Here is a 12,974-nt window from a genome sequence, read left to right on the forward strand (position 1 = left end):
AAACAACATTTTAACATCGGTTTACAATAATCTCCTCTTTTATAACATTTGTTGTGTGTGTGCATGTGTGTGTGTGTAAGAGAGAGCATTCATTTTAAATGAGAGAGAGCACGTTTCTTTTTTTAATTTAATGGATTACTATTTACATTCTCTAACAGTCAATATGCAGGGCAGATATATCTATATGTATTTCTATCTTTGCTCTATAGGATATATATCTGTAGGATATCTAATTTGGTGTGATGTGTGGGTAGTGATGCTTTGAAACGATTGAAAGTGGATGGCTGTTTGTACAATTTTGGCAAACCCGCCAATTTCCAAAATGATGAAGACATGTTTAAAAATGATTATTATCAAAATTATAAATATATACTCTCTCAACCCTGAAGCCCATAAAAACAGATAGCCGTCATGAGTGAGAGGAGTAGAGAATGTACTGTGATAATCTCCAGCATAAAAAGGCTGGATGGAGCTGCTCTGTTTCACCTTAAGGAATAAGTTGCTCACACTAAACTTGACCTGACAGACCACTAGAAAAAGTAATTTTCTCTGTTCTCTTATTTTAATATTGTCAAATCTGTTTTTTAATACCTAACTACTTAATGTTCAAGACATGCCCTCACAATGTCAGATTCCTCAGACATTACATAGGAATTGATTATATTAGTATACTGCCCCTGGTGTTTGGGAGTTGTAAGTGCCCTTATAATGGTTGTGAGAATGCTGGTTCTACATATCCCTCTGTGTTCCTTGTGAAGTCTCTCATTCCTTTAAATCTACTGAGCCATGTTGATCCTGAAAATGTGTGATCCTGATTACTTCATTCTAGGCATCCCTAGGCCCTTCCTGTGTTTTGACCTTGTCCTGCTTTTTGTTGCTGTTCATCATGGTTCTTAGTCCTGCCTTCAGGAGTTGGTTTACTGTATACCCAATATGGTCTATGTTGTGACTTGGATTTTGGATAATGTTCCAGATTCAGATGCACACACCACACCGTAGTGATTATTAAAAAGGTTTTATTTACAATAGTATAAACAATCAGTATAATGTATTAAAATGAAAGTGTCGTGCAGTATGTCTAGGGGTAAACAAGTAACAAACTAAAGTGTATAACACGACAAGGATCGAGGAAGTGTTCAGTGTGGAGTTCCGTAGTCAGACGTCTTGCACCAGGCTCTCACCACTGGAACAATCCATCCTACGACGGCAACGCGGAAACCCAGAGCAGAGAGAGAGCGTCCATGGCGAAAGCCCAGCCTCTTATAGGCCAGCCCATTAAATGTTCAGCACTCAGCACCCTGCAGGATATATAAGCAACAGCCGTAACACAATGGGCGGAGCCCCTGGCCTGATTAGTAGGGCCGTAACAGTGGGGTTGTCCTTAATCTGTCTGGCAATAAAATTGTCTCAAGCCTGGAGCCTGGACCCCCTTAGAGCAAGCGCAATAACAACAGGGGCAAAGAAAAACTCACTGTTAATCAGGAAGGAACCTTCAGCAGAACCACGGCAGATAAGAGGGGACCCATCTGCTTGAGGTCGGCCTGGAGGAGATAGGAAGGGGAATGGGGGGAGGGTTGTGTGGTAGTATTAATTGATTTTCTGAATCTACTCTGGTACTACAGTACTATAGTCCTGCCAAAAGTGTACTTTTTCCAGACGTTATTTGTAAAAAGAAATTCATCATGGTTCAGTCCGAGATGGTATCAACAATACCTTAAGGCTCCGTTATGCTTCTTCGACTGCGTTACTGTGTGGACACACAGTCGCTTCGATGCAGTCGTGAACCTTTCGAGGTTCTCCGTTGGTTGGTGGGTGTCGGTTGGTGGGAATCTTTGTATACCTTCAAGGATGAGTTGTAGAGGTGCTCATATTTCCTTACTTCTTCGGCCAGATGTTCTTCTATTGGGTCCATGGTGACAATGTGATTGCAGGGCGCACTGCCAACACTTTTAAATATTTTAATATTAACTTTTAAATATTTCATTTTGTTGTGAGATGAGGGAATTAAATTTTTGTTTATTGTAACTGAAAAATAGGTCTGAGTGGCTGAGCCAGCTATCTAGTGTTAGCATGCTACCCAGAATGTGAACAGCCCTGGGGTCTCTGTGGGCTTCATTTTGACGGATAGTTACAACATTTGGGAGGTGCACGTCAGGCCACAAGGAGGTGCTCGGAGAGGGTTTGCAACGGCGGAGAGGGCTCTGCGTGTCTCTGTAAACGGATGACCATATATTGGGCTTAAGGTCGACCATAAATTAGGCTTTAGTAGTCAAGCTCTTTTGGTCAGTGCAATCAATCTATAAATGGTCAGACAGACAGTAATCTCTCAATAGCTGTAGTCTCTTACCAAACCAGCGTTGCTGACGACTTATCAATATATTACAAGTCAGATCCATGGTGTAAAGATTATTTAACCTCAGGCCATGAAAACCACACATGAATATAGAATACAATCGTGTTCATTCATTTCTCTTAAGTAATTTCAACACAAGCCTGTAGCGACAGTCTCTTAGCAAGCAAGTGATTATGTGGTATAGTTAAGCAATAGGCCCCAAGAGGCCGTGGTTTGCGCTGATTTTAGAACAGGTAAGGGGATTTGTTAGGCAGAACGCGAAGCAGAGTTTAAGCGATTTTACAACGGCTTTTAGCCAATCACAATCAAGGATTTGAACAATTAGTTTTAGAATTAATTTATTATAACAATTAATCCAGTCTTTTTCAGAAACTGTACTTTTTAAAATCTCGTAATCACGGCGTTGTCAAGAAATGTCTGCGTACACAAACGCTGGAGCGGCTGAAAACACTGTACTATATCTGCCAGGTTTATTGATGGCGCTGTAACGCTGCTACAGACAACTGAAGAAAACGGAGAAAAAGACATGTAGAGAGAAGAGGAAAAAGAGAGTAGCCTACAGATGTCAGGAGGAGCAATACTGATTTAAAAAAAAAAAAAAAAATTATATTTGTCAGGATATTAATGTCAGATATACTTTTACTACTGACGTTTTAGATTTTGGAGATATCCATATTTTTAAATGTATTTAAGTATTTTTATTTTACTATCTTTAAATTTGATCTTGTGTTCCCGATTTTTTATTATTATTTGTAGTTATTATCTTGTCTCTGACTTGACGGGTATCTATTTTCTTTTTAACTTTTAAATGAACCACGTATAGACAAAAAGACTTTTATTTGGGTGGGAAATATCCGGGGTTTCAATACCAGGTTGTCTTATCACTTCCAGTGTCACAAAGGCCCGAAATTCATGCTGCCAAAGATGGCGAGTGGCACTGGGACGGTTGCGTCGCTATGGACCGAAGTGAATCGATGTGGTCAAAGCGGCGACTTTACAAGAGCCCTCAAAGCTGTCAACAAAAGTAAATAGTTTGTTTAGTGTTCTGTTTTCGTTTTGCTGCTTCCTTTAGTGTTTGCGGGATGGAGAAATCAGCTTTAACAGGATGTCTTGCTAGCTCAGTAATAGTAGCTACAATGCCTCTCAGTTGCTGCATGCTAAGTTTCTAGCAGCTAGTTGTAGCTAACTGAGCTATCCAGCCAGCTGGCTACCTTTTGAGGTGGCTGTAGGTTTTCTGTGTTAATGTTTTCGGCGACTTGGTAGGTTTGAGTGTTTCTCTTAATATGTCGGTGGAGCAAGCTACGAATGTCACAATCTATGTCCGTTTTGGTGTATCCTACAGCAAGGCTGTAAAGATACAGTGCTCCATTAGTGAATGATTACGTGTCCTAGTGGGCATTTAGCTTACCTATTTTGCTTGTGTTTTAGAGTCAGGCTAACATGACTTACCAGAGTTGGAACGTCTTATGCCAGTGGCTTTAAATGTAGTCTGTATGAAGGAAGTCCAATACACTTATGGCAGTTTTTAAATTGAAAGCCCAATCTCTATTAAACAACTTGTGGTTTTCTCCAACAGTACTTAACGAAGTGAAAGATGACGTGACAGCCTTGCATTGTAAAATAGTTTGCCTCATTCAGAATGGCGGTTTCAAGGAAGCCTTGAATGTCATAAACACTCATACCAAGACTCTTCCCAGGTAGGTACCACACTGCAAATTTCAGTGAATTTGATGTGTTTTTTTGTTCTATCAACAAACAGTGATGATAACACTTTGTCACATGGCTACTTTGTCTTCTCCTTAGTGATGCAATAGTATTTGAAAAGGCATACTGTGAGTATCGCCTGAACAGAGTAGAGAGTGCCTTGAAAACCATTGAGAGCGCTGCGGAACAGTCCAACAAGCTGAAAGAACTCTACGGCCAAGTGGTAAACGCGGACTTCTATCTGATTATTGAGTTTGGCTTAATTGTTAACTTGCATCATTGAGACAGTCTTCTGTGGTGATTAATACGATGGACATTGGATATTCTACTTATAGGAACTGCTGTGTCAGGTCCCTGAGTGTGTTTGTGCTTCTGTCCCCGTCTGCTTCAGCTGTACCGGTTGGAGCGCTACGATGAATGCCAAGAGGTGTACAATGACCTAATCAGGAACTCGGTGGACGAGTATGAGGAGGAGAGGAAGACCAACCTCTCTGCTGTGGTGGCAGCACAGAGCACCTGGGAGAAGGTTGCTCCGGTGAGTCCAGGGGTGCTGGCCTCCGGCCTCTGATGACTGAAGACCTTTCGTAGAACATGTACCATGAAGTCATCTTTGTAGGACTCAAGGCAGTTCAGTGTTTTCTGCGGTGCAGTAGACCTTAAAGCAGCACAACAGAGCAATAGCTATTCGCTAAAGGTATGCTAGCAGCTAAAACTAACGAAATCTCTTGAAATGTGCTGACTTTGACATTATGACAAACTAGTTACTCAATGATTCAATTAAATTCAATTTTATTTGTATAACGCCATAACAATACAATTGCCTCTAGGCGCTTAACAGAGCCCAGAGCCTAAACCCCCTTAGTGCATGCACAACGGCAACAGGGGCAAGGAAAAACTCCCTGTTAGGCAGGAAGAAACCTTAAGCAGAACCACGGCACATAAGGGGGACGACTGTCCTTACACTGTCAAACATCAAGCAAGTGCAACATAAGTCAAAGCAAGACGGCAAATAAGCTACTTACTAGATCGGCAGAAAGTAAACAAGTCAGGTCGGCGGGCTGCGGCAGGCAAAACTACAGAACGCAGTTATATGCCTATGGACCTGCTATCGCAATGGCGCAGACACGATTCTCCATATTAAAAGTCATTGTAGCGCCCCATTTTTTTTTAAGCTGTTATTTTAAGGTTAAACTGCTTATCCTAACCCTAATCCTGAAGTATAATTGTTGCATATTGGGGCTTTAACTTCTGAGGAGCATGTTTATGTCAATGTTGTAATTAAATACAAATCATGAATCTTTTTGTGTTTTTTTAATTGATTTGATTTTGTCATTGTTGTGAACTATACATATTTTATGAAGCATGCAGAACACACAGTACTGTACACATAGCTGATTTCCCACCTAAGCCTGACACATTTGATTGCATGGTTTTAGTTTAATAGTGCTTGCATTGTGGGACTGTGCTGTGATGCTGCTATGCCTTGTTCCTGCAGGAAGACTTGGGCTTGCCCGAATCCACATACGAGCTGTGCTACAATGCTGCCTGCACCCTGATTGGTCAAGGCCAGCTCACAGAAGCCATAAACAAGCTCCGTCAAGCTGAGGGTAAGAGTGCTCCGACAGTATTGAGTTTCAAGAGATCTGTTGATGGCGTCTTCCCATCTTGCAACCGATAGGAAATGACTCAGCAAGACATAGGAATAGTCATAATATATAAGCAAATTGCTGCTGCAATTTATCATCTGAATATAGTGTCATAGTGAAGGGTTTATAGAAAGCAGACTATATGTGATTGATTGTGATGGGCTTTTCTATGTGGTGGTGGGAATAGAGGCCAGGCTTGACTTTTTAAACCCACATTTTATTTGAATTATATGCAGTCTTTTACACATTAACGGGTTTCGTATGAGAAAAGGACTAAGGGTCGTCCTGGAATCAGTCAAATGGCTTATAGGACTTGTTCCACTGTGAGTAGCTATTCAGTGTGCTGTTTCCTCCCTAACAGATCTTTGTCGGGGGTCTCTAGCTGAGGATTCAGTAAGTTTCTCTTGCTTGTCACTTTACTTCGCATGCATGCAGTACATTTCCAACACAGACCTTTCCCAAATGACTAAATCATATCTGTGTATTCCTCAATGGGTTCCTGCATTTTGGATCGATTTCCTCATTATAAGGTGTGTGTGTGTGTGTGTGTGTGTGTGTGTGTGTGTGTGTGTGTGTGTGTGTGTGTGTGTGTGTGTGTGTGTGTGTGTGTGTGTGTGTGTGTGTGTGTGTGTGTGTGTGTTCTTTCACTTTGTGCTTGTTAGGACGTGACTGAGGAAGAGATTGAGTCAGAGTTGGCCATCATCCACTCCCAGATGGCCTATATCATGCAGCTGCAGGGCAGGACAGAGGATGCTCTCCAACTCTACAACCAAGTTATCAAACTGAAGTAAGCATCTGAGTGTGAGGCATTGCACTGCCACCCTCGAGTAAAGGTGGAGTAGAGAGACCTATGATGATTCAGAATTCAAACATTCATTAGTGTCATTTTGGGCCTATGTGAACCCAGTCTCCACATTTTAACTTTATTTTTTACAAATTTTAATTTTATTCTTATTTTTTCGTCTGTTTTTAGGCCATCTGATGTGGGACTCTTGGCTGTGACAGCCAACAATATTATCACCATTAACAAGGTTAGTTATGTTATTCATGCAGATTTCCATTATACTCCAACACTTTGAGCTGCATTCTTTTGCATGAAAGGTGCTATATAAATAAAGTTTTATTGTTATTATTATTATTGAAATAAAGAGGAGAGATGCTGATAGCTTGGCTAATGGTGTGCTCTCTGTTCTGTGCAGGACCAAAACGTGTTTGACTCCAAGAAGAAGGTGAAACTGACGAATGCTGACGGTGTGGAGTACAAGCTGGCCAGGAAGCAGCTTCAGGCTATCGACTTCAACAAAGCCCTCTTGGCCATGTACACCAATCAGGTATCTATGGGAACAGCACAGGATGCTATAGCTGGTATCTATGGGACATGGAACAGCACAGGATGCTATACCTGGTATCTATGGGAACAGCACAGGATGCTATAGCTGGTATCTATGGGACATGGAACAGCACAGGATGCTATACCTGGTATCTATGGGAACAGCACAGGATGCTATACCTGCACCCTTGTGCCGCCTTGGAGTAGCTTAGCTGAATTAGCAGGCTTTGGAACATTGCTGAGGTTGCTGAGGCGTGTGTTCTGTTCCCAACAGGCTGATCAGTGCCGGAAGTTGTCATCCAGCTTGCAGTCCCAGAACCCGGGCCATCCCAGACCGGTTCTAATCCAGGTGGCCCAGCTGTGCCGAGAGAAGCAGCACTCAAAGGCCACAGAGATGCTGCAGGTACGACACACACACACACACACACACACACACACACACACACACACACACACACACACACACACACTGAAGACAGAGCTCTCTGCCTCAAACCATCTCAAAGGCCACAGAGATGCTGCAGGTACGACACACACACACACACACACACACACACACACACACACACACACTGAAGACAGAGCTCTCTGCCTCAAACCATCTCAAAGGCCACAGAGATGCTGCAGGTACGACACACACACCCACACACACACACACACACACTGAAGACAGAGCTCTCTGCCTCAAACCATCTCAAAGGCCACAGAGATGCTGCAGGTACGACTCACCCACACACACACACACACACACACACACACACACTGAAGACAGAGCTCTCTGCCTCAAACCATCTCAAAGGCCACAGAGATGCTGCAGGTACGATCGGTGACGGTGTCGCGGCTGCTCACTCTTCCTCTCGTTTGTTTGTGTGTAATTAAACACAATTTAAATATAAAATGCTAATCATTTTGATTTCATCCTCTGCAGCGATTTTCAGACCAGCACCCTGAAAGTGCTTCTGGAATTAAATTGACCATGGCACAACTCTTCTTGACTCAAGGTGATGTGTAGCGTCTTATTCAATGGTGTGTCTCTGAAAAGTGTTTGTGTTCTATTTCTTCAAATTTGTTCCTTTTGTAAATGTGTGTGTCTTGTTTCCTCCTTCAGGTCACGTTACAAAAGCCTGTGACATCTTGAGGTCTATAGAAGAATTTAAGCACAAACCAGGAATGGTCAGTCGAAAACCACATTCTTTTGTAGACATAAAGTCACATGTTGCTTGGAAAAGCTATCATAATATTTAGAATGCATGGAGTGCACATGTAAGTCTTGTTGCTTTTTTGTGTCCTCCAGGTCTCTGCCCTGGTCACGATGTATTCTCATGAAGAGGATATTGACAGTGCTATTGATGTTTTCAGCCAATCCATTCAGTATTACCAATCAGAACAGGTATTCTTTTTATTTGATTTCTCTCTTTCTCCTGTGAATTTCCCGGTGTCTATGCTCACTTCAATAGAATAAAGAAATATTGCACTGTTGTGCATCAAGAATTCTACAAAGGCTTCTAGCATTAATATAGCGTTCATCTTAACTGTCACCCACCATACAGTGTGTAGCGATGGCCTGATGCTCTCTCCAACCTTGTTGGAAGTTGTTGCGGGAGAGAGAGTGTTTAGTAGCTTTGTTCTAACTTCAGTTTGGCTTTTTCTCCACCCCCCCCCCCCCCCCCCCCCTCATAATCACCCCCAGCCTGGACAGGCTTCCCATCTGTCCCTGGTCAGAGAAGCTGCGAACTTCAAGCTGAAGTACGGCCGTAAGAAGGAGGCCATCAGCGATCTGGAGCAGCTGTGGAAGTGAGTGCTCCTTCACTACTAACCTCATAATCTAACGTGTACGTTTTGAAGACATCTCCTGTGATTGAAATAAATAAATAAATGCACGTCTCGTCTGCAGGCAAAACACCAACGACGTCCACACGCTGGCCCAACTGATCTCTGCATACTCTTTAGTGGATCAGGAAAAGGCAAAGTCGTATCCTTCCAGTACTCACTTTGGACTTGTGCATCTCAATAGGGTGTTGCATGTTATTTCTCCACATTCAGCTGAACACCGACTGCAACTCTAAGGCCCTGTTGTTGGGTCCCAATGCACAGAACTAACCTTGAAGTGCTCTGGTCTGGAACATGACAATAGGTAGTCTTTCCTTAGCTGTGTTCCCTCCAGCCTAAGCAAACACCTGCCCTCTCCAGACACCATGTCCTTCAACGTGGATGTGGACGCGCTGGAGAACTCCCATGGAGCCACGTACGTCAGGAAGAAGGCAGCCAAAGTGGTGGGTGAGAATCTGCCTAAAGAGCAAGGGTGAGTGGCAGGAGGGATTCACTCCACACACACACACACACACACACACACACACACACACATGCCCTAACCCTAACCTGCCTAAAGAGCAAGGGTGAGTGGTAGGAGGGATTCACTCCACACACACACACACACACACACACACACATGCCCTAACCCTAACCCTAACCTGCCTAAAGAGCAAGGGTGAGTGGCAGGAGGGATTCACTCCACACACACACACACACACACACACACACACACACACACACATGCCATTTATATTCCACTGTACATGCATCTGCATCTGTATGTGCATCTGTATGCTCTTCACTGTACATTACCATAGTGATGATGATGATGATGATGTAGTGGTAGGAAGAGTATCAGTATGCTCGCCACTGTACATTACCATGGTGATGATGATGATGATGATGTAGTGGTAGGAAGAGTATCAGTATGCTCTCCACTGTATATTACCATGGTGATGATGATGATGATGTAGTGGTAGGAAGAGTATCAGTATGCTCTCCACTGTATATTACCATGGTGATGATGATGATGTAGTGGTAGGAAGAGTATCAGTATGCTCTCCACTGTATATTACCATGGTGATGATGATGAAGATGATGTAGTGGTAGGAAGAGTATCAGTATGCTCTCCACTGTATATTACCATGGTGATGATGATGATGTAGTGGTAGGAAGAGTATCAGTATGCTCTCCACTGTATATTACCATGGTGATGATGATGAAGATGATGTAGTGGTAGGAAGAGTATCAGTATGCTCGCCACTGTTTTCACACGTATTTTTTTACATATGTGACTGTAATAATGCCACTGTCTCTGTCTTCCTCTTTTAGTCAAGGGGATTTGAAAAAGAAGAGCAAGAAAAAGAAGGGTATGTGTGTTACTTTCTTTGTGACGTTAATGTAGTTAAGGCTGTGCTTTCTAAGCCATCTCATTTTGTGGTGTAGAGTTAGCTGACATGTTGCTGAAGGTGGAAAACACCTGGCTGGAAGGTTTAAGTGTGTCTGAACTTTATAGGACAGAAGAATGCATTAGAGTAGTACATCTAACACTGTCAACTTCATATGGTTGATCAATCTCCACATTTCGTAAGATCACTAAGAACATTTTATCTGACTATTAAATTATACTGTTATTTATTTGTAACATTACTGTGCACTATGCATAATTAAACTAGATATTAAATAAGTAAAGGTATGGCATGAGATGAATTGTGTGATCGCAGAATTAATTCATAGTTTAAAATGAAATGGTAAACTTGTAAAATTCTGTGTAAGATAGAAAACTAAATTGGTATTAACAGCCATAAACAATGACAATAGTCTCAAATGAAATGGTTGCTGGTGATTTTAAATATCATAGTCACCAATGAAACCCAACAAACCTAAATACATGGCATTTGCCATAAACCAATACGGGATCTGACTTGGACAGCGTCAATGACAAAATAACATCCAGAGAAGGTTCATTATGTCCAGCAAGATGTCTATTTGGCCTGTTCACCCCCTAACCCTAACCCATAGCCAATTACTCAGAGTAATGAGTCAAGCTAATTACTCAGAGTTAATCGCCAGGCAGCCCTTTCAAAAAGTAAGCCAGCTGTGGTACTATCTGAAGCTGGTAAATTAGCAAGGATTATGCTTTTGCCAACAGATTAATAACAATGGTATTATTGACTCAGTAGCTGCCAGTTTTATTTGTAGAGGTGACCAAAAGACAGTTCTACACAATAGAAAAATACTCAGTTGTGGTACAGGTTCTTTTTGCTGACCATAGTTACCTTCCTCTCTCTGCTAGGGTTAACCCTAACCCTAACCCTTCCTCTCTCTGCTAACCTTCTTTCTTTTGCCCCACTCAGGTAAACTGCCCAAGAACTGCGACCCCAAGGCGACCCCTGACCCCGAGCGCTGGCTGCCCATGAGGGAGCGCTCCTACTACCGCGGCAGGAAGAAGGGAAAGAAGAAGGAGCAGGTCGGGAAGGGAACACAGGGCGCCACGTCTGGAGCCTCTGCCGAACTGTGAGTGAACAAACCCTGCCCACCCCCCTCAAAGGGAGGGGTAATATGAAGCACGCTAAAAGCATAATTTAAAACGTATGTTGATTTACTACAGCAAATGTTGTAAGAGATTGTTTGCGAAATCAATTGACCATAAGATAAGCAAAACTCACCTGATTAACACCATAATGTGGAATAAAAAGATGGCACACATGCACACAGAGGAACACAAATAGCATACTTCACTTCACTTTAGAAATAAACAGAAATGTTGAGCTATTTGTGAACACTCCTGCCAGTCAGAGGGAGCATTCTGTCTGAGCCGTCTCACTGATGAGCTGTAGCCGGTATCTTGGGCAGATATTTATGTTGTAAGGCTGGAAAGCGGAATCTCGAGTGCAGGCAGTAGTTCATCAACTGCATAGACAAAGCTGAGCACAGGGTTGCATTTAAACACTCCCGCTCCCTCTGTTTGTGCCAGGGATGCCAGCAAGACAGCCAGCAGTCCCCCCACGTCCCCAAGGCCAGGCTCCAGCTCGGCTGCCAGCGCGCCCGCCAGCAACATGGTGCCCCCACGCCAGCAGAAACCTGCCCCCTCCACCCGCAAGAAGCAGCCGCAGAAGAAGAAGAAGAGCGGAAAGGGGGGATGGTAGAGGAGAACAACGGAGGGGTGGAGGATCTTAGAGGAGAACAACGGAGGGGTGGAGGATCTTGGAGCTGAAATTAGCCATGATGGACCCTGGAAACTCATCTTGACTGACTTTTTTTGTTATTTCTGGATTTCGTTCTTTTTTTTTTAAAACCATCCATGCTGCGTTGTTTTATTGGTTCTTATACAAGCTGATGTGCACATAGTGTGTGAAAGGCCCATCAATCTCAGTTGAAATTGTATCATTGGATAGAAAAAGCTGTTATTCAGTTTGTCATTTGCATTGACGGGCTTTGTCAAGATATCTGTAAACTGCATACTGATCATGAATGGGATATAAATGATTTGTCTTCGTTCCTGTTTATCTTCCACTAAAACTGATTTGCAGGAGAGAAACTGTCAGACCATCATATTTGTTTCATTGCTTGGCTGCCTTTAAATCTAAACATTACTGTAAGGTATTGTCAACCAAAAAAAACAAGAATTCAGGCTGTTAATGCAAACGTCAAGAGTATATTTATTTTTAAACCCCCAGGTAGAGCTCAGCTTAAATATAATTTCTGAACAATTTATTCAGTAGATGAACTTTTCCATTTTGTAATAGGAACCACAGAAAGCTACAAAATGGACCAGTGTCTTAATAAAGTTGGTTCCTTTATTGCACGACGGACTTCCTTTGTTGTGATTTGTCATTTTTGTATTTTGCGTTTAAGTGAATAAGAGGTCATTCTCTCTCATGGTTTGGAAGGGTGTATTTAGAGAAGGGAGGTGGAAGGCGCCCCTCAGTGGCATAAACATGGAACTACAGGACGGTCCACATAACAAGTCACCCAGTTTATTCTTGATGGGTTGAAGAATTAAGAGGTTATCGTCACTAATTCGTGACGACATTATTGTCATTAATGTGATCATAAATGTGCTGCTCGCTGTATTCTGCCATTCCAGAAATGCATCCGAAGATTGGGACTGTTGCTTTTCCATATC

At 42.6% G+C, this 12,974-nt stretch overlaps 1 protein-coding gene across 1 annotated transcript; it reads left to right on the forward strand.

Moving 5' to 3' along the window:
* Nucleotides 1-3,261: 3,261 nt before the first annotated feature.
* On the forward strand, nt 3,262-12,661 carry srp72 (signal recognition particle 72). Its single transcript, XM_080840518.1, has 19 exons — nt 3,262-3,377; nt 3,930-4,050; nt 4,157-4,280; nt 4,449-4,592; nt 5,553-5,664; nt 6,065-6,096; nt 6,366-6,490; nt 6,677-6,734; nt 6,903-7,034; nt 7,308-7,436; nt 7,962-8,034; nt 8,142-8,206; nt 8,328-8,423; nt 8,724-8,827; nt 8,928-9,005; nt 9,198-9,335; nt 10,178-10,215; nt 11,203-11,362; nt 11,823-12,661. Exons 1-19 carry the CDS (start codon nt 3,266-3,268, stop codon nt 11,992-11,994), a joined length of 2,013 nt encoding a protein of 670 aa, XP_080696644.1. The 5' UTR covers nt 3,262-3,265; the 3' UTR covers nt 11,995-12,661.
* Nucleotides 12,662-12,974: the final 313 nt, after the last annotated feature.

The sequence above is a fragment of the Sprattus sprattus genome (genome assembly GCF_963457725.1).
Source record: "Sprattus sprattus genome assembly, chromosome: 6".
Lineage (NCBI taxonomy): Eukaryota > Metazoa > Chordata > Actinopteri > Clupeiformes > Clupeidae > Sprattus > Sprattus sprattus.